Raw genomic sequence first — 26,618 nt, 5'->3', positions numbered from 1 at the left:
GAAAAAGGCCAGGGGGACTGGTCTTCGGCCGCGATTATGTTCCGATGCACGCGTACGGTATCGTTGACACTCGCCAAGACTCCTCACCTGCCCATCAAAAGACGTAAAGTCATCCACATTGGCCAATCGGGGACTCGGCGAGCATGAAACGCAAAGAGCAACGGTCGGGCCGCGAGGAGGGCAAAGTATCGTGCAGCCGGTATGATATCAGCCCGTTGCTCTTCAAGTATCATGCTCGCCTGGTAGTTACTTGGCGAAATGTGGACGCCTTTCGGGACTGTTTTTCTTGGCACCAGAAGTGTACCCCGGGTGCGTCCAATTATCTGGAAGGGCATGTCGGCGGACAGAGTAGAAGCTTGCCAGACGATCTACAGAGTGTACCAAGAAAAGTGCGAGGCCTTGAACGAGCAGATTCCCGAGGTAAATTGAAGTAACTTTTTTCCTTTGTGAGAGTGTTTTACACGGCTTTGATAACGAGTTATTAACGAAAAACACTGGCCAATCCGAGACCTCGAATTCTAGCGCTGTGATATGCTACGCATAGCGGAGTGGTGGCTTCGTACCAACCACGAGTCATGTACAAGTCTACGATTAATTTGAAATTACTATATTTTAATAAATAATAACTATACTATTATGATAGTAGAATATGTAATTATAGCACTGTTTACTTTTAATTACTCCTTAACCGCTTAAATGAAAATGATGAGTCTGGTCTACAAACATATTAGAAAATCCACGATACAGTGTGCGCGAGATAGCGGATGCCACCTAACATTTTCAAGACAACAGTGCATAATCATTTAATCAAATTAGGATATTTGAATCGGTATGAAGTTTGTACATAACTCGAGCTCGGCGCGAAGCTAACACTACGTCAGACTCAGAGTACTATCGTATCAAAGTTCATTAGTTGTATTAACGCTCTGGTTTACTCGTGTTTTCATTAGTAACTTGTTAATGAAGCCGCTATGAACATTTTCGTTAAGAAAGAAGTTAGTTGAAAAAGACTAGAGATTACCTTTTTCAAGGCCTTACCCTTCTCTGAGACACCTTGTACGAATCGCGGAATATCTAGAAGAAACCTACCGTATCGAAATCTCTATGTTTTTAATTTTTAATCATTGAAGGCATGATTTAGAGTAAATTGCGTGTTTTTATTAACCCTTAACTACAGCCATTCGAATTTGTGACAACAATACGAGCACGGAGACTGTAAGACTCTCACTAAACTATACCATTTATAAAATATATTACTTTTTACGTAAAAATTAAACAGAACATGTATTACACAATTTTATTCGAAAATATTTCATAGTCATTACATAGGAAACCTACAAAGAAAAGATAACGCATTAACAAACGTCCGCGTCTCAACAGTGTAATCGATGTAACCATGATTATTCGTTTCTATCTGATTCTGTTAGTGATTGCACGATTCATTTGGTAAATAATACTGTGACAAAATATTGAGTTTTATTTCATTTAAACAATTACATTAAATACATCAAAACAACGGAATCTCTTATTTCTCCTGATTCGTGTCGTCAGTTTGTCATTAACAATGAACTTGCTCTGATTTAAATATTCTGACGACTTTCTCTTTGCCTCCAAATACCATGAATTTTGGATTCAACCAATCACAGTACGATAATGAGGATTCGTTTCCAAGTAGGTCAAATAATGGCGCTTTCGAGCTAGAAACAATCGTTTTAAAATTTTTCACAATGTTACACACTTCGTTCAACAACTTAGTAACGATTTATTTCATTTATCATACTTTCTGGTATCCCAAACTTGCATGTTATCGCCTGCTGAAATAAATAAATGCTCATTCACGGGTGACCACCTTACAGACAGCACTCGCTGCGTCTGAGAAGGAGAAGTGAATAATGTTCTTAAAAGCGTGCCCTCTAAAAAAAATCGCATTCAATTTGTAGAATTTGTTATAATTAGCAAATAATTAAAATGCAAATTGTCAGTGTACCTGTGTATCTCGGGTCGTACAGCCTAATGTGCCTGCCGTACGATGCTGTTATTACAGAGCGACATAAGGGCGAATAATCTATGTCGAAAAACCTGTCATGACCAATAAGCTCGTGTTTAATTTCACCTAATTCCGAATCCCATATTATAATCTTGTGATCCCGCGAACTCGATATAATTTCAGTATCGTCCGACCACACTAAACTACTGACAATGTCTTCATGACCTTTCATTGTTCTTTTGTGTACCTATAAAATTACAAAGTAAAAGGTACAAAATTCATAACTTACAATTGCATTTTTCGCATCTGTGTGATTTAAACTTACTTTTGTTTCACATTCAGATGTAGATTTGTCGTTCTCGTTTTCATCATGAGTGACTAAATATAACAATACAGAAATAAATAAATATATCATATGCTATTTAGTCTGTTACGATATGTTCGTTTATACTGACATGTAGACCAAAGTTTCAATGTGCGATCCTGTCCTGCGGTAGCTATAATAGTCTCGTCGTAATTAACACTGACTGCTTCGATTCCATATTTGTGATCTCTGCATACATGTATACACTCCACAAAATTTTCTGTGATATTCCAGGACCATATCCTAGCTGTTCCATCTATCGACGCGCTTAACATTTTTATAATAGGTACAAATTTTTTTAAATAAATACATACTACTATTTGTGATTTACCTAACAAAGCTAGCAACGTCTTTATTCTGCGATATCCATGCTAGGGCCGTAATGAGCGCCGTATGTAATCCAGGAGTTTCAAGACAATGTGTTCCTTTATACGACCATATATGCAATGTATTATCGTCGCAAGCGGTTATTATCCTATTAAAACCGAAATTTTGTTTATAAATATTACGTAAGTTATTATTATAACCTTCATAACCTATAGAAATAACCATTTTTCGCAAACTGCAAAAGCGGATACCCAATCGTTATGTATAAGAGAGCTGTGAGATTCTGGTTCAACATTCATTAATTCTTCTGTAGAAACGTATTTATCGACATTTTTAAGTTCGATTTCCGTAAGCGGACCGATTCTATCTTTTGCTACTTGTTGCTCGAGTTCGTCGATTTTTTTACATAATACAGCGATCACGCGTTCCACGTTCGTCTCTGATACGAGATTCAAACTCCTTAACCGTTTCTTCACCAGTGAAGCATATGATCTGACATCTTTTTGAAATTTAGAAATAGGCAAATCATCTAATGTCTTTAATTCCTGTAGTTTTCCCTCCTCTTTGGCTTTAATCATATTTTCTTTGTGTAAGACAGTATTGCTATGTTTCAATAACTGACTTCTTCCAGCCACAAGAATTGTACGACACGCAATACATTTAGCTTTATAACAATCCTGATCGACTGGCTGTACCCACGTACCAAGTGCAGCATCACAAAACCACTTATTGTGGAATCTTTGCCTCCTGTATGTTTTCTTCATGGTAGGGTCCACACTGGTAGCATTTTCTATTCATAAAAAATTCATTATTTCGTAGATTTTAATACTACAATATCATGCTTTCATAAAGCTAGAAATGTCCTTTCTTATATTAAAATTGACACAGAAGTATTAAGCGTATATCTTACTTAATTTGTTACAATCACTGAAATCTGTAATAGGTGCAGTCTGTTGGTGAGTGCTTGGACCTGGCACTGGTGAGGGGTCATTCTCCACGGCAGCATAATCATGATCTATAAAATATCAATTATTATTTATTTTTGACACTAAAATAACATATTTATGTATTACAAAATTTTGTGGATATAAAAATATCCATTCGTTTACTTATTAAACACATGACTTACCTGACTGATTAGCTATATCGTAAATTATGAAAACAGGGTTGTTATTATCTATTATTTGAGCCATTTCCGTACACAACAATGCCACACATGTTACTACAGCACGTCACATTACGTCGTGGTCGTCACAGTGTTCCCGGTGGCGTCTCCTGGCGGTGGATTCACAAGTATCGGTAATTTGTGTAGCAACATAGTGCGGCAAAAATGTACTTTCAAAAAATGGTATGCTGTCAGTTATGTCAAACCAATGTGAGTTTGGTTTGACACTATTCTTTGTTGCAATCAGATGTGTGCAATATTTTTTTCTATCTCTGCACCTGAATTATCGACTCTGCAAAAAATACCGTCGTACGATAGCGGACTCTATTTAAATAGAACGGTCAGCTAGAGAACTACATATACCTAACTGCAACTGAAAAAAGTGTGCATCTGAGGTGACTAAATTCAAAGCGTTGACAGCAAACCGTGCAACTATAACGTCACCCACATTTTTGAGTATTTCGAACTTCTGGATGAGAATACAAAAACGTCGATTATACAAGGTGAAAGGGTATGAGAAATAATGAATATCGAATGAGTTTGATTATAATTTTCTGTCGATGCGAACATAGATTCATATAAACTAATTTTGGTATCGTTGCATCAACACCACATCGTTAAAGATGCAGATATATACGTATGTTAATAATTTGTAGGTGACTAAATCGTAGGTGTAATAACCTGAAAAATGCGATTTGATATATTCTCAATTAGCTTCCGAAGAATTTCCTTAAGAATATCATTGCTGGCCGCAATTGTCGTATATTTTAGTCCCGCAACGTCTTGAAACGAATTTCAGACGTTCTCCATTGGATTTGAATCAGGTGAATACGCTGTCCATTTGATAACATTAATCTGTTTATCTGAAACGTGCTAATACGTGCCCCGTAATAATGTCTTAAATTCGTCTTTTATTATGAAGAACGAACGACTGGCCCTTTTTTCCATTAGTTGTAAACATGCAGCTAGTTTCGACCTGACTCAATGAAAAATTGTTATTGTATTCTTCGCACCGGCTGAAAGTTCGCCTGTTATCGTAATTAACTCGGCGCAGTTAATAATACGTCACAAGGATTTCGGAATTCGGCACACGGTAGCTCGAAGAGTAGGATTTGTTTACAAGACGTCCTACCGAAGGGAAGGGCGTCGCAGTATTACACGATTTACGTCACGCATTTCGGAGAATTTAATCCAGGGTTGTAACTTGGCTGCGACCGTGAGTTCGACCCTCAATCGCTCAACAGCCTCGGATCGCGAAGGTCGTGTTCGGCGTCATTGTCCGGAAAATTTTATTCTTGGGGCGTGAGATTGCACTTGAAATCGTTGTCTTTTGAGATCGTCTTTTTTTAAGATCGTCATTTTTTGAGATCGTCATTCTTTGAGATTACAGATTTCGCGATTTTGATGCAATATTTATAATAGAGCGGCTGTATCGGTTGAAGTCAACTTCGCTTGAAAATCCTTCGCGTATATTTCTCTAAATTGATTCGTGGGGTTCGATTACCATATCCGGTTGTATTTTTTCGCTAACCATTGCAAGAATTTCCATTGAAATCTTATTAAGAAAGGGTCAGTCGCATCAACAAAGATCGCTAAATGGTACATCGTAGTTCTTTCTTTATTTACACCAATTTATTATTACATTGTCTTGCGATTGAATTTAATCGAATTTCTTGTTATTGTTACAGAACTGGAGACTACGTACATGGCTGAGGTCGAGAGGCAACGGGTAGAGCTTCGTCAAGGAAGAAGGGATGTAAGTATAACCTTGATCAATATGCAAATTGTATGCAATAGTTTGCAGAAATTAGTAATTTCATGAACGATGTTGAACGTATTTTAATATCTCTGTGCTTTTCTTTCTGTTATAGGACTCTAACGCAGCTCCCTCCTCCCATCAAGTGGTGAGTGATCATTTAAAGTATTAATACTTTCTTTACGTAGAAATTGTAGAATTTTTTACGAGTACAGTGACCGAAGGATAGCTCTCGCAATCCTTTGAGTGGTAATCTGTTTCCTAGTTAGGTAGGGTCTTTTTGTACGTCGCGATTTTTTACGGTAATTTCAAGTTCTAATAATTTTATCTTCAAGCTGGCGAAAAATTAATTTTTTGCAACACGCGATTGTCGCAAGACGAATATTACAAAAATAATATTGCTACATTTACTGTACCAATATATTAAATAACTTTCTTCCGTTTAATCGCATTCGAGATCATGTGCAGAAGGACGTTTCGCGGTAGGTGAAATATATTTCATGAAAGTTCAAAATAGAGTTTTTTTTATCTTGCTATGATCTCATTGTTAAATGTTTTTGAATATGTTTTGAAATTATTCTGAAACTGTTATTATAAAATTATTAAATGTAGTATTTGAACATACTTTTGAATTATTGCTCTGATGTTATTATTAAACATAATCATCTTTCAAAGAATTTAAAGAATCCTAGTCCGCGGAACTAATGACTTTTTCTAGATAGGATTTTCAGAGATTTGAGGTTCTATGTACGTTACTCGAATCCCTTCGAGTGCCCAAGGTTACTCGGGAGGGTGCGAGCAATGATACATGGAACGGTATTTAATAATGATAACCAGCGACTGACAATGACTAGCGCATCGTGCACGACGTAATTTCCACTTGTGCGTGTGTGTGATTAGGAAGTGGATTTTGCGTCGGTTTTTTTAAATCATAATTCAATGGAGTTGAACATAGTCCGTGCGATCTACGTCGTGCAACGTGGATCTCTATGGAATATGTATAGAATGTTCACTTTCTATTTTTATCGGTTTAAATGGTTTAAAAGTGTAACTGTACCGAAATGGTATTTGTGCTAGAACGACCATTATTACTAGTCGATTAGAATCACGAGAACATAACTGTAAATTAGTATAAAGTCGCAATGATCGCTACCATTGTCAGTCGATTTCAGTAACTAACATGTACCTTAATTGTGAACGAATGTGATCATGTTGGGGTGTCAGAGGCGTCCCGGGACGTTCTCCGCAGGTTAGCTCCTCAGCGTATGTGTGCTAATCGTGAAGCGAATGTGTTGGTGTGATTGCTTTGCTATTTTTTAAATATAGGATTAGGTAGGCTAGGTAACTTGCCTTAGCGTGTGTGCGTGTGTGTGAACTGTTAGGTAGGGCCGGGATTGACCGTCGTTCTCTTTCGGGTAGGCCGCGATTCGCCCGACGGTCAGTCACCGGTAGGGCTCAAAGGGTTCGATTCGAACTTTATTCGAACGGTGCATGACGTTCGATGTTATAGCTCGAAATCGATCCTTTGAAAATTCTCTTAGCTTCCGCGGTCGCGAACGCGTACGCGCGGGAATTAGGGCTTTCGAAACGAAACGATACCGGCTCCATTGCACCAGCAGGATTATCGGCTTTTTCCGAGACATTGTTTTTTGTTTCGGAATTCGTTGGTTTTCTACTAGCTGCGGAGCACGTGTAAGGTTCTAGGTTCATCAGGCGAATCGCCGAAGAAAGAAGAGGCTAAATGCCGAAGAGTCCTCTCCGACAAACTGTCGAGAGAGGCCACCATATTTTCGTTACCACTTTGTCACTGTACTCGTTTGTTAAAATAGTAGTTGTAGTAGTAGTAGTAGTAGTATATGGGCAGGCGTCGCCGCCCCAACGATCAGCGCAGATGGGCACGTTCGCGATTTGCAAGTAGCGTTGCGAAATGACCACGCGTTGCTTTAGTCAATTTCGAACAGAGATAAAAGTTACTGTTCCAAATAAAATAGACACGATTTCCATTACTATTGAAATAAATTCTCTAGAGTATAGCGTTGCGAATGAAATAATCGCGATTTCCTCTTGTTTGCTGTTCATAGTAGATTTAAAAATAGCGTTGCGAATAAATACAATCTCGCGTTGTGTTGATCAATATCTGAGATTTCTCAAACTCCATTTGCATTCGAAAAGTTGTCATTTGGATCTCTGTTCGTTGAATTAGCGTTGCGTTCATATAGTCGCGTTGCAGTAGTTTGCTTCTCGACTTTTCAGACGCCCATGCTGCTGCTGCAACAATCGGCTCGGTTGGGCGCACCCGTGACTTGCCATAGCGTTGCGAATTAATCACGCGTTGTTTTAGTAAATATTTGAACAGAAATTGAACGTAGCGTTGCGAACTAATCGCGTTTGAACTTGCCAATTTCCTTAGATTTTTCATAGTCAATAAAGCAGCTGCTTCGAACAACCAAAGTAATTTTTTGCATTTCTGTTCGTTGCATTAGCGTTGCGTTGAAATAGTCGCGTTGCAGTAGCTTCCCTTTCGATTTTTCAGACGCCCACGCCGCCGCCGCAACAATGGACAGACCTCGCCGTCCCAACGAACAGCTCGGATGGGCACATCGCGATTTTTAGATTAGAATGTTTGTCTTTGAATCAATTTCAAAGTTAGCGTTGCGAAATGTTCGCGTTGCAGTAGCTGCATTCGTTTTTAGAGCCCATGCCGGAGCTGCAACGCTCCGCAGCGTGGCATTCGCGATGTTTTCTTAGAGTCGCGAGTCGAATTAGAATTACAAGTTCGCGAAATAGTAATTAGCGTTGCGATTCAAATCGCGTTTATCTAAACGAGATAGTCGGAGGTACCGGACCTCGCCAGCATAAGACCGTGAAACACCATCTCTGTCTAAAAAAGACAGCGCTACTAGATCTCGGTCTATATCCAGGGCGGCCGGCTCGTAGAATTTTTATTTAGCGAGTTGGAACCACCGTCCTGGACGAAGGGGTGCATCCGTCCTGGCGTTACGACGTCCAGGCGGGTGGGTGGTGCGTAGCGTAGGAATCCGGGGTGGATTCCAAGGGGTTGGGAACAGCCTCTGTCGCTAGGCTATCTCGAAATAATAGTGTTGCGAGGATTCTTTTACGCGTTGTCTTAGAGTCGCGAAAATTGCAACGCGTTGCATTAGAGTTCCGAGATAAATGCCACACTGCGGGTAGCCGGTCCAAGGATCGCTGCATCGTCGTCTATTTCCCTTTAGCGTTGCGTTGAAATAGATCAAAGTGCACGGGAGTTCTCCATTTTCAATGAAATAAATTAGTGTCACGACAGAAAATGCACTGATCGCGTTTGCTTTTTAACAGCAATGTCTGTTCCAGAAAATAGTGTTGCGCAAGCACGGTCCATTCGCGCGTTTGTTTTTAGAATACATATTGAGTGGACGAATTTGATCGAAGGCGTACTTACTAACGCGTCGCGTTATTTATTAAGGCGTTACGTTATTTATTAACCTTTTAGGTAGGGCAGGATTTTGCACAAATAAAGTTTTTCGTAATTAAATTACCATTTTCTCTTAATATATATTTTTTAATATATTTTTTTCCGTATATCTATATATAGTATTAATAATATATATTCTTTTTTTAATATATTGTATATACACACTTTCACTTTAATTGTTTGCTTTAATAAATAATAAAACAATTGAGTAAAGCACGAACCATTCGCGAAAGCCACTATAGTGGCGCGTCGTACCTAAGAGGTTAAGCATCTGTTTTCTATTCAAAGATCAAGATTTCTTTTTGATGATTGATGATAGATCATTGATCATTATGGAAAATAGATCATTTCTTTGTATTTTTCTATATATCTATATGCGTGGCTGATGATGGTATGTTTGTGCTAGTGTTATTATAATGTGTGATTTTGATGGTTAATTTTCAATACTTTTATCTTATTTATATGTATTCTTTATTTTACTTAAGTCCACAGAAATTTTCAGCAAATGATCAGCCGCCGTGGGATCATCATTCACCGTGGGATGCGTGCGAGCGTTTTATTTTATAAATGCGTGCGAGCGTTTTATTATATAAATGCGTGCGAGCGCTTTACTTTATAATCGCGTGCGAGCGCTTTACTATATAATCGCGTGCGAGCGTTTTGGTTAATTATTGTGTGCGTGCGTGCGTTAGTTAGTTATGAATTACCATTGTGAGAAAGGGAGCCATAACGAATTCCGGCTTCGTTCTTAGAGATACAATGACAATGAAAGAATTCCACAAATTTAACCAGTTTGCGTTCTGACTCCCTTTCGAGTCTCCACTCCAGCAACCTCCACGTGGTGAGACTCGGGCAATCGATGTAATTTTCGATTCCTAATCAGCTGTAAATTCGTTTGCAACTAATTCGAAATCGACAATTACATGGAGCTAATGGCTGTGACGTGGTGATGGGTACTTTTAAGTATGAAGTAAAATTTGATTTTCTTGTGTGTATTTTTTATTCCTTATTTATATGTATTCTCTTTTACTTAAGCCCATAGAAACTTTTAGGAAATGAAGAAGAAACAACGATAATGAAGATTCTACTAATTTCAGAAAAATCATCGAGGAATGCGAGCGTTCCGTTATTTATTAAGGCGTGTGTCATATATTTTATTTAGGCGCGTGTTATATATTTAGGCATGCATTGTCCCCTCTCAGGGGATACCGTAATTCTAGTATATGACTAATCATTAAAGTTTATTAGCAATTTGCAACTATTTCTCGATGTCAACAAATTTATATAAATCGAATATTATTATAACAATATTATATATACATATACATATATGTATATATGTACATATATCGTATACTATATAATAATATAATTGTTTATAAGCGCTGGTAGGTAACATCCATAATGGCGCCGAGTGCTAAGGGTTAAGGCGTGCGTTATATATTAAGTCGTGCGTTATTTATAAACCCTTAACGGACGAGAGGCAACTGTCAGTCGTCACTGTGTTTCGCGCGGCAAGGACGAATGGCTAGAAGTCGGAGAAGTCGTCGTCCGCTAAGGGTTAAGGCGTTGTGTTAGTTGCTAAGTTATTTGCGAAAGCGTTAGTAAGTAAGCGAAAACTACGTTTGCAGGAAAGGGAGCCATAACGAATTCTGGTTTTGTTCTGACTCCCTTTCGGGTCTCCAGTCACAGCAACCTCCACGTGGTGAGACTCGGGCAATCGATGTAATTTTGAAAATTTCCTATCGGTTATAAATCGAAAGAAACTTCGATCATTTTATAACAGATTCGAAATCTATTATAATTACATCGAGCTAATGGCTGTGAAGTAGTGCTGTGGAAAAATAGATCTTTCACATATTAAATAGCCCTGCTGTAAAGTAAACGGTCTAAATTCAAATAACAATGTAAAATCGTATACCTTTACTTCACAAATGAGTTTCTGATATGTTTTTATGCAGTATTTAAAATCGCATCAATCATTCTATGATTTATTAGTGTTACAATAGACTATTATAATTCGGTTTGTTTCGAGTACTGTAGCAAGTTTTAGATAGTACCATTGTTCTGCAATATGTCTTCTAAAGGAGTTCTCACGTGTCGTGTTTTGTCTTCTTTTCTCGATGAGTTTTCTGTAGTATAAGATGGCGTGTTCCACTGTCCGGGGAATTGTAAAATAATATTTTGTTATAATTACGGATCTGGTGTAGCTATTCTGTAATCTCTTCTGAATTTTCACCTACATACTTCGCCTCGACGATTCAACGAGCTCGAAAGTCTTGAATTTTATTAGATAACATCTATTGGGTTGTTGCAAGTGTAATTTCGGTTTTCCCTATAGACATTTTATATATTAGAAAAAACTATATTATTTTTTCAATTACGTCATAATATTAAAACTGTTGTCATATTTGTACCTTTATTAAATATGTGCGAGTGTTCGAGGTAGTCGACATAAACTATTTATACTATTTATTTTTATTATTTATTTATATTATTATACTATCATACTATTATGATATTATGCTATTATACTATTATATTATTAGACTTAGCTCCGAATAATGTTCTGCATTCGTAACAGAAACGAAGTATATAGGATATTCGATTCCTGCTAACATGTAGACTCTTCGCGAACTATCGGTAATGCTGGTCGCGACAAAAATGATAAGGGGGTCTAGGACCTTTAAAAAGTGAGACAGAAAATTCTATAAGATGCAATGTCTGTATGGATCTTAAATCCATGCTATAGTTTATCTGAGGAACCTTTACGAAATTGATAATGTTCTTTATATAATTTTCAACTTGTCTCTAAACTTAAATATATTTATCACAAAGGTCAATTATCCACCTTTAATTTGTGCTCTTATATTCGCAAAATTCTCAGGAGTATATATATCAAAGTAAAAAGGTTCCACACAAAAAGGGGTTCGCTTATCAGTCGATAACGTTTATCTATCAGTTTGAACGTTTCACCACCAGAAAGACTGGTGGCTCAATTCACATTCACGTAGCAGATAATTCTCTGATTTTGCAGCTAATAATTCTTTTTGCAAAGAAACTTATAGTGAACTGAGTAAGAATTACTTGCAGCTAGAATAAATCTTCACTTTTACACTGAATGCATTTTTAATTCATCATTGAGTATTATTATAGCGTCTAAAATGATTAAAATTTTAACAAGAAGACAATTGTTGCAGTAATAAAATTAACTTATCTATGAAATTTAAGGTTCGTCAACTGCAAATGGATTATTACATATATTGCTGAAAATATGAACATGCATTAATGGAGTAATGTAATATGTATGTTTTTAATTGAACAAATTTTAATAACCTTTATATGATCTCAACATGTCCAAAAAATACAATTAACGTCAGATATTGTGTCTCTTTTAAATCCATTCAAGTCTATGAGAATCATTTTTTGCTACGAAGAATAACAGTCGCATAAATCGAAGTAGAATATATGGTGGAACATAATTTTCGAACATTTTTTAGCCAGTCTGCATACATTTACCCAAGAAAGTAATATATTTCAATTATTATGAAAAAACCATTTATTTTGCAAAGTAATACATGAAAATAATCGCACAAAAACGGAGTACAAATTGTTTAGTTAAGAAAAGAACAACGGAGAAAATTAGCTTCGACGGACAAAGTCGGCGCGCCTTTCTTTAATCGTCGTCGTCGCCGTCGCTAATAATTGCTCGAGATGATCCCGGTTGATCGCGTTGTTTTTCAGCAGTTTCATCCTCGTCGTCGCTAATTATCAACCTAGCGTGTTTCACCTCGGCACTCTGAGACGTTAATGGGTCCTCCTCTTCCTCGTCGCTGTCCAACAGACGACGTTTTTTCGTTGTTTCACGCTCGTCCGCCGAACTGCTCGACCGATTTCTTTTACCCTCGTCTAACAGAAATGTTCATTTAATGAGCAAGAACTAACTAGTGTCCTTTCTTCTATACCAGTATATAGTGTTTCTTCTTTTCTTTACCTCTGGCGTTTTCTCCGTTGATCTCTACACCGTGATCCTCCTGCTCGGAATCGGACGAATCGATAAGCAATTTCACGCGGTTTCCGCGTTTTCCTTTTCCTTTGGCCGGACTTTCCGGTAATTCTAACGATTAATCAATGATAATTTATTTCTAAGTGATTCGAAAGTATATTTGTTATTTTTAACACGTTTACTGTCGCCATGATCGCGGTTAAATAATGTATACTTATACACGAAAGTATTCGAACGCTTGCGCTTCCAACATTCGAGTAAAAATTAAATTGTAGGTTTAAAATTCGTCGAAAAAATTTCTTAAGATTCATTCCTTGTTATCTGTGTAATATGATTTAAAATGCTTCAGCTTAACATATATATTTCATTAGAATATTAGAATTATTATCAGTGAATGTTAGAAATGTAAGTGTTCGAACACTTGTGTTTGAGTGTAAGTTTGTATTCGGAGTAAGAAATTAATTTTTGTTGTTATTAGACTGTAGATCTTTAAATTCTTATGGTTTATTTAATAAAAATTGAATGGAAAAGTTGATTTTGTTAATATTGAACTACTTATCGAATGTTAAAGTCAATTTAAGTAAATTTTGAGAAACATGAAAAATAAAGTTTTTTTTTAAGAATTCTTAAATACTCATAGCATTTTTACAGTTTTTTATTTCTCTTGTCATAAATGCATCAAATCTGCAGTCTGTCAACAAATGTCAAAAACTCTCAGCTTATTTATGTAAACTCAGAGCTTCAAAGTGCCGTAATTGCAACTAAAAAAACAATCAACGAATTGCATAGCCGCTGTCTTCTCGGTTTCTATAATAGTTAATTTTAATAATTTCATTAAATAGACTACTGTGATCTTGTTGATTTTTGCCAACATGTCGACGGTCAACGTGTTAAACAGTTAGTAAAGCAGCACGAAGATGGCGCGAAGCTGTTCTTCCCGAACAGTTAGATACTTACCGATCGTCTGAGGGGTAGCAACTCCTTCCTCGTCGCTTTCCAAATCCACCTTTTTCCCTGACTTCTTCATAGGCAACTTGGAGCTTTTCGATGGTTTAGAGCTTTTCAATGGTTTAGAGCTTTTCAATGGTTTCGAGACGTTGGTCAATTCCACGTCGGAATCAGAGTCCAGAGAAATAGATGGTCCTGCCTCTTTCTCTGATTCTATAGTAAAATACGTAATAAAACGATTTCGTCAAAGTCTCTGACAATTGATTTACAGTAATTGGAAACTGGGAACATACCTTTCGTGGCGAAGTATTTTTTAATGGTCTCCAATGCGTCAACGTCGTCCTCGCTTTCACTGTCTTCCAACAATTCCGACCTTATTTTCTGCGAGCTTGGTGCCGGTTCTGTTCACGTAGATTGTAAAATTAAGGTATTTCTGGGAGTAATCTTATTTTGATACTGGAATTAATACGGATAGTCAAAAATAACCATTCCAAATTTATTGGTTTATCCGTATATTGTAATTAATTAGTGTTAGTTTTAATTGTGTAATTTTCTCACATTTTGGAACGTTGTCTTACATTTTATTTGCACTATTAATTTTTTTTTGTCTGAACATATTTTCTCATTTGCTTCAAACAATTGTGAACAATCCTAAGCGATTTTATATGATTTTAAACGATATTAAACAATTTTAAATGATATTAAACAATTTTAAACGATATTAAACAATTTTAAACGATATTAAACAATTTTAAACGATTTTAAATGATATTAAATAATTTCAGACGATTTTAAATAATTGTTTTCTATCACTATATTAATTTGACAGCAAAAGTTAACTCGTCCAACTTCACAAAGACAGAATTAAAATCCTGTCATTTTTCTAAAACATTTCACAATTTTTATTATTAAACATAGATAATTCCGGTGTTAGATTTGCCTGATATAAACTCAATTATAATCACAATTTAAATCTTATCATTTATCTAAAACTTTTGAGGAACATTATTTTTAACATTCAATAATTCCAGTATCAAGTTCGTTTCATCTAAATACAATTTTTCATGTCCAAAGAAAATTAATATTTATCCACAATATTCATCTTCCACTGTATCAATTCGACTTTAAAGAAAATATAAAATATTATAATAAAAGTTATCTAAAGTTTAAATTTGAATCTTTTCAATTTTTCTAAAATATTATACAAATTTTATTTTCAATATTCAATAAAACCAGTATTAATCTTATTTGATCTGAATAGAACTTTTTCACTTCGAATGTACAAATTATTAATTTCTTTATTTCATAAAGAATCTAATATAAGATTAATACAATATAATAAGAATATAAGAATGTTTTTCACCGCGTCAATTTTACGGGAAAAATTGTGCCGAGAGAACAGAGTTAGAAAAGATAAAAATAAACGGCATCAGGCACACAAAGGAGGATAATATACCTTCGTCAATGAAATTCCCAGCCAATGCAGCGCCTAGAAGGTCGCAACGCTTTTGCACGGTCGAAGTAAGCATATTAGCCGGTATACGCCAATAAGATTCCTGTTCATCAGACGGAGGTGTGAATCCTATAGCCCGTAGAAGCTTTTGAAAGCTCGGCGAATCCATCGCGGCCGACGAATAATCTGTCAGCGGGACTAAAGGAATACCTTCGGTGCTTTCCTCGTCTCGATCGTCCAGGATATCCTGCAGGGATTCCTTAATCCATTCCAAAGCTTCGTTCATATCTGATTTGCGGAAAAAATTTTTTTATTACATCTGCTGCCGGCGCGCGCAAAATTTCATTCACCTGCTCCATATTCACCGAAACTACCCCCGCGGAACTATGGTCAAAGAAAAACATATTTACCGAGCTTATGCAATGAATTATTCATCGGTTTTTACCTTAAAGAAACCCGCCCTCGCCTTAAAGCACTTTAAGATACACGAAGCGCTACACGGTAATCGATAGACCCCGGCTATTCTAAAGATTCCGGATCTTGCAAATATTCGGGGAACTTAGTTTCAGTTATTTCTTGTCTACGGAAGTGGAAAATCGAATTCCCTTTTAGTCTAGTCCCGTTGGAATTGTTTTTCGCGAATGTTAGTTCGCGCGGGTATACGTATATTTTAATTTAATTTCCTGTTTGGCAAATTTTGTTTGTTTGAATTAAACGTTATTTTTGTAATTTGTAAATCGATGACCGACTGTCTAGAATTTCTTAAAAAATTAATCTCGTGCGTAAGATATTATATCTATATTGTATCTAATTATATTATATCTATATATTATATTGATATTAACAATTTTATTTCTGACTATTTAAACCATTCTCTAGCACACTTAAAAAACAAACAAAAAGTAAAATAAAACAAAGTATAAGAATATCAAAGTAAAACGTGATTATGATTTGCCAATTCTACAAGAGCCAAAACGTCGACGGGAACCGACTTGAAGCTATCGCGCATTCTTAAAATTCACTTTGAAAGTCCACAGACAAATGACTGAGAAAAGATTGAATGTTTGATGTTCCCGCACGGTGTTCCATCAACTTCATCGTAAACGCGGGAAATCCGGAATCTAAAATATATTTCATGAATGAGACCGTGTTGCTGCGCCCTAGATATCCCTACCGGCGCGCAGCGAATTTGCTATTCCGCGCGAGCGTGTCGGTTAATACAGGCAAAAAAGGAGTGTGTGGAACGGCGGGGCTGGAAAAGAAAAATAGGCTGTCCATGACGCGGGGCAAACCGCATTTCAAGAACGCCCCGCGAAAACCCGCGTGTTCCCTCTTTGACGCGTAACCGAGGAGAGCAAAGGATCTTCCGCCTGATGGGTGACAAGCACATTGGCTTGACACAAAAGGGTGAGCAGATCGTTTTTTAAGGGCACCGCTTTCGGGCAACGACGGGGGATGAACTCCACGCATTTGTACCGCGAGGACGTCCGACGTGTCATTACTTTTTCTGGTCGGCGTGTGGTGTCTTTGATTTCCAAAAACGATATCTTTTGTGGGAAACACGTTCGTTCTGTTGCGAGAGGGGACGGCGCGATATGGGTGTAGATTTTGTCAGCATTTTTCATTCTTCAAAACTCGGACAATTTGTAAATGTTGAAATATGTGGAGATAATTTCAGTGAATGTGAAACGTGTTATAGTTTTTTTAGAAAGAAAGTTAATTCCTTGCGGTATAGTAATTTGCTAAACTTGTGACGAATATTTTATTACGTAATTGTAATATTAGTGACAATAACGTTTTATAATAAATAAAGACGAAAGCATAGAATAGACAAAATTTCTGTCGTTCTTTTAGGGAAATTATTAAGAAGTTATCAAGGTAGCTGTAAAAGAAGTCATAGTGCAAGGGGTTAGAGATATAGCGCGACCAGTAAAAAATAAACACGCGATAAAGAAAATTTTGTTAACATTATCATCTTACTGTTATAGTTGTAGTAGTAATAAATAGCTGAGATTCTTCTGATTAAAACGAGTCCAAACACGATACAAGTTGCATTAATTTATCTATTCATTAGTAAGCAATCTACCGGTTGAGTGATGCAATTTGCACGCCTGAAGTAATTTCCAAATTATGCATTTTAGGAAAAATTGTATATGTGATTAAAATGGTGAGTGCAGGCTCTTTATGCAGAGAATAATAATAATATTGAATAATAAAATAATAGATTTTTCGAATAAAATTACGTTCTACTAATTTTTCGAATAAATTTTCTTGGAACAAAATTTTAGAATTAAATTTCATTCGGCTAATGTTTATAATAAAATTCTATTCAACTTATGTTTCTAATAACATTGGAAATGCACATGAAATAACACAATAATTATGACTTGTCGGAAAACATTTTATCCAAATAATGTTTCGAATAGAATTTAATTTGAATAATAAATTCTTACAAAACTATATTTGAATAATATATGAAAATGAATTCTCCAAATAAAATAGTTTTTGAGTAACATATATAATAAATTCTTCGAACGGAATTTTATTCGTTATCCGTTATTTAAACGAAATATGCCCAACTCTGCTTGCAACTCGTTTTTTTTTGGAACAGTATTTAAATAACTCGAAAAACTCGAAAGCAATTCGTCTTATAAGATCGATTATTTCTCTGGACTCGAAATTCGAATGCTCTCGAGTAAATCGAATAACTGGGCACGCCGCTACCGTTGCGGAATATTCGAAGTTTCGTTTGCCCGGGAATCTTCTACCCATAAATCACTGGAGGCTGGCTGGCCCGGGGAAGCCGACAAAAGAAAAGGGCGACACGGTGTTACTCACTTTTTTCGATGACATCCTTCAGGAGTCCAGATAATTGTGCATCCGTGTAGACTATGGCCGGCTCTTTCTTCTTCCTGCTAGTCTTCGTTTTCCTGTTTGCTGGTTTATTGGGAGCCTGGCTGCCGCGTCTCGAGGATTTTCCAGCTTCTTCGTCGCTGCTTTCATTCTCGTCGGAATTACTAGCAGACTGTGTTTCCCACGACGATTTCCCTTTTTACAGAGCACGTGGAAATGGATATAAATTTCGTCGATGCCGCGCTTCTTTCGATATCAAGCGCCGCCCGAGAACCCCCCGGTGCATTCTGGATTCGGGGGAGGGGGAACCGTTTCTGGGGATATTTCGATCGTGCAATCGTTCATGCAATTATGTGAACAGCGGGATCGTGGTGGATCGAATCGTCGATTGTTGTTCGATGATCGTGTGATATATAGGATCAGTAAATTGATTTGTTAGATTATTGTGATAAATTTTAGCTACAGAATTAATCGATTTTAACACATGTTCGTCCGCATGACGAAAGTTCGTCATTTCGCAAACTTTTATTGAAAGTTTAAGCGCTTTGGTGTTCGAATGCTATATAAGTTCAGAAAGCAAAAGGAAAATTAAAAATTTATATATGAAGACAAATTTGTTCTATATGATTTTCCAAAATTTCACTGAAAAATAAAGATATTATCTTCTTCTTTTTTTAATTTTTATTAGAAGGATAACCAAACACGGTAATGTTATTAGTTTAGCAATAATCATGAAAACAGCATTGTAATAAAATGCTTTCCTTATTAAATAACACAGTTTTTACGATTAATTTTTGACAAGTCACATTGTTTTTATATAAACCATATAATTTCTAGAGATATTGTCAAAAAGTGCTGGTATTTACTGAATGGTTGTATAGAAAATTACTGGACGAATATGTGTTAACAACAAAATTAATAAATTTTATAAAATAATAAATAGATTTTAATAACAAAATATAAAATAGAAGATAAATGTTCAATTTAAAGAATTTGTCCAATTAAAACGATAAAAGTTGTAGAATTATTTGTTGCATCGAACGATTCCGCGGATTCTCCAGAATACACCAGTGTGCTTTTTTATAATGCTATAAACATTTAAACTCGTAACACGTTACGCGGTTCGCCCCGTATATGTGCTACCCCATATTTCGATCAAATAAGCCAAGGGTCCGTCGTTCATTCGTACACTTGACATGGAAAATATTTTGATTAATGGTAAAAGCAAGTGCGGCGAGGGAGAGCTCGTCATATACCGGGTGGGGTGAAATAACTTAGCCAATTTTGAATATTTCCTTCACTCGTGTTTGCTATAGGAAAATTTTAGATATCGATTGATTGTGATTTGTACGATTTCAATTATTCATTGAAATTGGAAGTTTTGTCGACGAAACAATGTACCATGGAAGCCTTACGATGTTTAGTTAACTCTATAAAAAACGACGCTTTTTAATGTAAAACGTTCAAGTCGTCTCATATGCGATATTAGGCTAAATTAATGATCAATTATTAGTAAAATAATAATTAATGTAATAATCGCTTGTGAGTAAAATTTAATGTACCAGAAATCATGGGGGTAATTTTTTAAAATTCGAATGAATTATTACTGTTTTTTAATTAATAATGAATATATGAAGGGGAAGATTCGTAAATTATTTTTTAGATTGAATGAATCATTGAATAAAAAATAGATGAAATAAATATTGTTTAATGCTAACGTTATGAAAATATAATAATGTTTACAGCCAAATACTGGCCAGTAAAGTGTTAAAACTAATGCATAGAATTAATAATTTTTGTCTTTTCTACGTAATTTTGAATATTATACATTTACTGATCGTTGAATAAAAATTTATTCCAGTCAGCATAGCACCTATTTATAAACTTAACCTCTTTACACTCTTGGCCATGTATGTGTACGTTTAGTTTTCTTAAAATTATGATTATTCTAAGTATTAGGTTGGAAACTATGAAATGGACGTTTTTGTTTAGTCTGTATTCAGCTGCAGCGCCCGTTTCATAGTTTCCAAGCTAATATAAAGAAAACGAGAATCAGTTGAAAAACTATTCGCTACAGAAACTCTCACGATACTAACAAAAAAATCATAGAATAAAATGAAACGGATGATAAATAAAGAAGAAACTTTTTTTGTTCCCTACTATAAAAGTTCAGCCTTAAGAGGTTAAATAATCTATCATTCCATTACTTTTGCGGGATCCTGTACGCAAGGTTAAGAGCTGATGTATAAAAGCATAGCTTTGTCTCGGCTTACGCGTAGCGTGTATTGAAATAACGTTTCCATAGCGTTCCTGGCCGTGGTCTGAATAGTATTCCGTGACACGGAACGCCCGTTGCGTTTCCTCCGCTATGCCGGATCTTAATATTACATGTGGAACGATTGAAATGTTTTGTAATAAACGACATTGCTCGGCTTTACACTGAACTGAACGTACGTATAAAATATTCAATAATATAAATACATATCATATATGTAATACATTATATAAATGTATTAAATATATAATGTAATTAACCCTTTGCACTTAAAGCCATTTTATCTCCAAAACTGAAATAATTTTTCTGGTGAACAATATGTCCATTTTAAACGACAAAGTGCATTTTATATATATCAAATTAACTCTTGCGATTAATACCAACAGTTTCATTTTTAACAAATTATCTTAAATTAAACTCTGTGACAGAACAATTTTTTTAATGGTGCCTCAGAATCATCACTCGAGTGCAAAGGGTTAAATATATATATATATATAATATAAATATATTAAGTATAATTCACTAATAAAAATTATTGAAAGATATGCTTCAACCTCTCTGGTAAAAAATAGCGTCAAATATTCGAAAATTCTGATTTTCCGAGATAATTGACCGTTCTGCGACTTTTGAGCGGTTCTGTATTGTGTAGAGAACAATGCCGCGATATTATGACGCATCGGATTGAAAGCATGTCGACGACGAACAGTCGGAGAGTGAGAGAGGGGGGACGGAGGGACAGTGCAACTATAATAAATATGGAATTGGTAGAATCTCGTAATAGCGGGATAGGGTTGGGGGTTGGGGAGGGGGTGGGGTGGATCAGTCATATTGGAACACCGAGCCCCCCTGAAAACTACCGGGCAGAATTCGAGTCCTCCGATATTAAATAACCAAATTTGTATTCCGTGACGAGCCTGACCGAGACGGCGCTTCCGTCCGTGCGCGATGCCCGAGGTAGAAATGCAAACGTTATTTCAATAGTGTTGTCTATATTCATAACATTCGACGCGCCGCGCGCGCACGGTGCTACGAATCGGCAATCTGGCCGGACCAAATTCAAACCGGACGATTTCGCTGTATTTATTAATTGATCGTCGGACCGCTGCTTCAAATAATAATAGCCGGGACTTTAACAATTTTTTTGTTTTTCGCAAACTCCAATTTATTGCCGTTAACTGTGCGGCGGTCGACGCGGGTAAATTATTCAAGCGTCTTTTAACGTTGAACGCGCACCGACCGATAAAAGCGACCGGTGAAAAGTTACGTGTTTCATCTTGGAAAAACTGTTGCACGATTGCATTTGTTTAGGACTTTTTGCAGGTTTTATTTTAATACTTTGTACCGTTGTTTATTTTACAGGTACCAGGAACGTTTATTATGCAGCTGGTCGATCGGCATTTGTTAATTTAGATTTATTATATGGCAAACTTTACTTTGACGATTAAACGTTAATGATAGGTCATGTAATGAAGATTTCTAATAATAACCTGTTCCTTTTAGTCTAAATAAAATTCTGATTTCTTGTTATTAACGTCTAAACATTTAAGTAAACGCAAACACGCGATAAATTTAAATTATCTTTCTTTTTATCTGAAATTATTAAAATCGAAAAGCATCTAATCGTTGTAACTATGGTGTACCATGGAATATACAATAGTATAGGAAGAGATTAATCTTGAATATGTCAGTGGTTATAAATCGTGTTGTTTATAATTCGAAAGCTTATACAAATCTTATACGAAGTATTTATTTAGAATTATTTGAAGGTAAACAATTTTTGATGAAGAAAACAATCCAAGCTATTAGATAACAACAGAATACAAGGAAACGCGATAAGAGGCAATCGCGACGTTTTACACAGAATAGGAGTTTTTGCCATAATTTTATCTGGCGAATGGGTTATAGCTAAAACAATAATGCAATCTAAAGATAGTTCTATTGTTACGCGAACGTTAAGCAGAACGTGTCGACTCTCGTTCGTTCGCGATAGTGTGAGTAGAATGGTCTTGAGAAACTCTCCTAGTTTTTCTCGAACTCCGTATTCGAGGTTTTATCGAAGTTTGAGAGTTTTCAGCAAACTATAACGATATATATATAGATATTGCTTTTTTGCTTAGTATGATCTAAAAGAGAAATACTGAGTAATTACGAAAGAAAATGTAAATAAAGAAATATATAAATCAAAGAAATTTTACATTAATTTGTATATGTATATTTTCGAAGTTTCATGAAAATAGGGAGACAAGATTGAAAACTCCACGAGAACTAACGATGAGATTAGTAAAACTTGACAATTTATAATTTCCCGATAACTTTAAGAATGTCCGGTGACAAGCGAAGTAATCCGAATTAGAGTTGTCGGCGCCAAGCGAAGAAAGTACGAGACAAGCGGACGGCAGTGTTAACAGGTTTCCGATAGATGAAGTGTTAAAATTCCGTAGAAAAATAACGGGTGATAATGCAGATATACTTGGTTGCATTAAAATTTCTTCGATATTTTGTTTTGTTATGTATCTATCGTGTTTGTTCCGTGATGTCGGCCGAAGCTGGTTGCTTCCGCTATTGAATTTAAACTCTCTGCTTCGACCGATATCTCGGCGTATTCAGAAGTGTATCTTGGCGTGTTTAAAGAATCGATTTTAGTTACATTTAATCGATCCATAAATCAACAGATTTCGTAAAGAGAAAACGACCGTCATTCTTTGCATTTATTCGATCGTTACTCGTTACTATATTCTTTCTATAATTACGTAAAATTCTTTTTATAATACAAGAACTTTGCTGTAAAATTCGAAAACCTCGTTAGAAATCTATAAACTTACGCTCTATTCTTATTAATCCTCGCGCAGCGGGTCACCGTTGACCCAGAACTTGAACGTAGCGAAGCAGCGGCAACGTAAAATTTCTCTTTTTAAACAAATTCCTTAGATAACGTCCTGTACTAAGAAGTGAAGCACAAACTAAGTATAGTAAAAACTCAAGTTCATATTATATTATTATTTTCGAAATATTGTTACCAAAAACTGCGAATCTGTTTAAAGTTCTGTTCAATAAATTGCGGATCTTCACAGAAAATAAAAATTGCCTAAGATAATTAGAAAATGCATATGTTACCCCTCTTTTAATAATTCTAACAAATTGGAAATAATATTATAACATTTTCCTTAAATTTTTATTTTTTCACAATCTTGTTATTCGATCTATTTTTGTCACGAATACATAAAATCCTGAGTTTCAAATTGCATAATAAAATTGCATTAAAATCAAATCTAAATCTAAATTCAATGCGATTTAGAGTCTATAGAAATTGTTATCCCAATGTTTGCTTCTGATAAATACATAAATCCTGCGTTTCACAGTTCAGCAAACGCAGCAATGTCAATTTTTCTCGATAACGTGACAATCAGCGGTTTTCCTTACAGCCGCAGAATTATGCGCGTCTCCTCCGTATCATGCAATCCGATCACGAGCGAAATCGTCCGAACAATCGCGCGACCATGACGTCCCATTAAACCACCGCAAATTGGGTTAACAGAATGAGGTACATATTAACCGTGTCGAATGAACCGAAACGTCGGTGCCCCGAAGAATGGCACCGGTATTTTTCTATTAAATTATCTCTCGGATTGATCTCGCGGGGATACCCAATTAATTCGACGATTGTGTGTGCTCGATATCGTCGTCGGGAGAGACAGAGGAGGGAAAATCAACCGCCGATGGGGGGGAGAGCGCGGGAAACAAAGTCCGTATAACCTGATCTCCGGCGATACAGCCGAAAGGTTTTTTCCTGGATCATAAAGAGGGGTCTACAAGAAGATTCGGTACAAATTGATCTCCCCTTTCATTTCCTTCGCGGCGTCCGCCTTCGTGTGCCACCCTTCTATATACGCTCTCTTACTAGATACGCTCTCTACTGTCGCTTTCTTTCTCTTGCTCTATTGCTATTTTAGCGTGTTTCTGTGATTTTTCCCCTCTGTCTATCCATTTATTTCTCTCTCTCTCTCTCTCTCTCTCTCTTTCTTTTTCTCATTTTATTGCTATTTGACGCTGCCTCTATTTCTGTGATTCTTCTTTCACTCTATCTCTCTATTTATCTCTATTTCTATTTCACTTTCTCTCTTTTTCTTTCTCTTACTATATTGCTATTTTACTCTGCCTCTATTTATCCGATTCTTTTTCTCTGTCTCCCTTTATCTCTATTCCTTTTTCTCTCACTTTATTGCTATTTCACTCTACTTCTATTTCTCTGATTCTTCCCCTCTGTCTCTCTTCATCTCTATTCCTCTTTCTATATATATAGCTATATTTTTCTGTCTCTCTCTCTCTTTTTCTTTCTCTTATTTTATTGCTATTTCACTCTGCCTCTTTCTCTGATTCTTTCTCCCTGTTTCTTTTTATCTCTAGTCCTCCATCTCTTTTTCTCATTCTCTCTCACGTACATTCTGTGGCTTTTCTTCCTATTTATTTCTATCTTCCTTTTTTTCTTTCTTTCTTTCTTTATGAATTGCTTTTTATTTAATCTTTCCGTCAAATTTCTCTATTGTTTTCTTTCTTTATATCTCTATCATTTTTAGCCACAGAGTGTAGTAACTATATCAACCCTTATCGGACGTTAGACATTTTTGTCGCATGTATAAAGTCAAGTGAGAGTTGACTTACGACCGTCAAGGATTAATAAAAATTATATTGTTCAAACGATTATGTCTTTCACTAAACATATCATAACGTGGCACCTACTAACAAAAAAAGAAAACAGAAATGTTACAAAAATTTCATCTTCTAGCCACGGAGTGTAGTAACTATATTAATCTCTTCAGAGATGAATTTTTATAGTAGGGAACAATCTACTTAATTCTTTCGTTTTTATGGATCATTCATCTTATTTTATCCGTATTCGATGAGTTTTTATTAATATTGCTAAGGATTATGTAGTGAATAGTTTTTCCACCGATTATCATTTTCTTTATATTAGGTTGGAAACTATGAAACGGGCGTTTTTGTTTAATCTGTGATCAGCTGCGGTGCCCATTTCATAGTTTCCAACCTAATACTTAAAATAATCATAATTTTAAGAAAACTAAACTAAAGTCATGTCGGAGTTGACTTACGACCGTCAAGGATTAATAAAAATTATATTGTTCAAACTATTATTTTTTTCACTAAATATATCATATGATGACATCTACTAACAAAACAAGAAAGCAGAAATGTTACAAAAATTTCAGTAGTTGCAAGAAATGAGTAGTTTGAACACATAGGTAGCTGTAAAAAATAAGTGGCTCTAGAATATAGGTAGCTCTAAAAAATAGGTACTTCCCAAAAATAGGTAATTCTAAAAAATAGGTAATTCCAAAAAAGATAGGTAATTTCAAAAAAGATAGGTAATTTCAAAAAATAGTCAATTCCAAAAAATGACCCTCTTCCGTATTCTGAGGACAGACCCCCACCGCGTGCCCGTCACCCTGTCTCTCTCCCTCTATACGCCTGTCCCTCAGTCTGCGTCTCCCTCGACCGGTGCTTTTATCCCCCTCCCGGCCCATGCAGTCGCCGGCAATCGTATTAGCGGAAGACTGATCGAATGGGAATAGTCGCGGAATCTGAGGATAGTAAGAAAGACAGATGCGAATAGAATGGGATGGGATTGGGCAGAACAAGGAGTGCTCTGGAGCCGCTTGAGACCCGGAGAAAGGGCTGGGAGAAGAGATAGAGAGAGAGAGAGAGGAGTAAAGAGAGCCAAACGGCTATATAGATCGAGTAGACCAGAGATGGAACAAGAAGGAGGGTGGACGACGGGGGTGGCGGTGGTTCGAACAGGGGCGGCATGAAAGACGGAAAGGGAGAGTGAACGCTTACCGTGGTTGCTTTTTCTGGACCGCTTCTTGCGCAGCTCCTTTCGATCCGCGGCCAATCCTAATTCTAAAAGCTTCTCCTTGATCTTCGGCTTCGACCGCTTTATTGTGAGCCCATTGAAGATCATATCCACCGGATCTGTGTTGTACACAACGGGAAATC

General features: G+C 36.2%; 2 protein-coding genes across 3 annotated transcripts in view; both read right to left on the bottom strand.

Moving 5' to 3' along the window:
- Positions 1-1,298: 1,298 nt before the first annotated feature.
- Positions 1,299-3,926, bottom strand: LOC144469864 (ribosome biogenesis protein WDR12 homolog). Of its 2 annotated transcripts, none has more exons than XM_078180552.1 (9): positions 3,808-3,926; positions 3,589-3,693; positions 2,901-3,468; positions 2,683-2,826; positions 2,443-2,618; positions 2,313-2,365; positions 1,988-2,234; positions 1,781-1,913; positions 1,299-1,697 (listed from the first exon to the last, which is right to left on the bottom strand). In XM_078180552.1, the coding sequence occupies exons 1-9, from the start codon at positions 3,869-3,871 to the stop codon at positions 1,559-1,561; spliced, it is 1,629 nt and encodes a 542-aa protein (XP_078036678.1). In that variant the 5' UTR covers positions 3,872-3,926; the 3' UTR covers positions 1,299-1,558. The 2 variants fall into 2 exon arrangements, 1 of the variants encoding a protein (XP_078036678.1); XR_013494057.1 differs by having other exon boundaries at positions 1,568-1,697; positions 1,781-1,872.
- Positions 3,927-12,650: 8,724 nt separating this feature from the next.
- Timeout (circadian regulator timeout) overlaps positions 12,651-26,618 on the bottom strand; it is a 392,876-nt gene continuing 378,908 nt past the window's right edge. The window contains exons 19-25 of the mRNA XM_078180750.1: positions 26,460-26,594; positions 18,317-18,526; positions 15,482-15,766; positions 14,319-14,426; positions 14,035-14,238; positions 13,066-13,188; positions 12,651-12,980 (exon numbers count right to left, since the gene is read on the bottom strand). Coding sequence (XP_078036876.1) covers positions 12,748-12,980; positions 13,066-13,188; positions 14,035-14,238; positions 14,319-14,426; positions 15,482-15,766; positions 18,317-18,526; positions 26,460-26,594 — 1,298 coding nt within the window. The 3' untranslated portion in view covers positions 12,651-12,747. The remainder of the gene's footprint in view (positions 12,981-13,065; positions 13,189-14,034; positions 14,239-14,318; positions 14,427-15,481; positions 15,767-18,316; positions 18,527-26,459; positions 26,595-26,618) is intronic.

This window comes from Augochlora pura, chromosome 5, assembly GCF_028453695.1.
Source record: "Augochlora pura isolate Apur16 chromosome 5, APUR_v2.2.1, whole genome shotgun sequence".
NCBI lineage: Eukaryota > Metazoa > Arthropoda > Insecta > Hymenoptera > Halictidae > Augochlora > Augochlora pura.
The sequence above is the reverse complement of the archived record's forward strand: the minus strand, read 5'-3'. Positions and strand labels throughout refer to the sequence as shown.

What these genes read in the sequence shown, in the direction of transcription:
- LOC144469864 (XM_078180552.1), bottom strand. Translation starts at nt 3,871, where the DNA reads ATGGCTCAAATAATAGATAATAACAACCCTGTTTTCATAATTTACGAT. An exon ending in CAGTGATTGTAACAAATTAA is followed by an intron (nt 3,469 to 3,588) that starts GTAAGATATACG and finishes TTTTATGAATAG; the next exon opens with AAAATGCTACCAGTGTGGAC. An exon ending in GTACGACCCGAGATACACAG is followed by an intron (nt 1,914 to 1,987) that starts GTACACTGACAA and finishes GATTTTTTTTAG; the next exon opens with AGGGCACGCTTTTAAGAACA.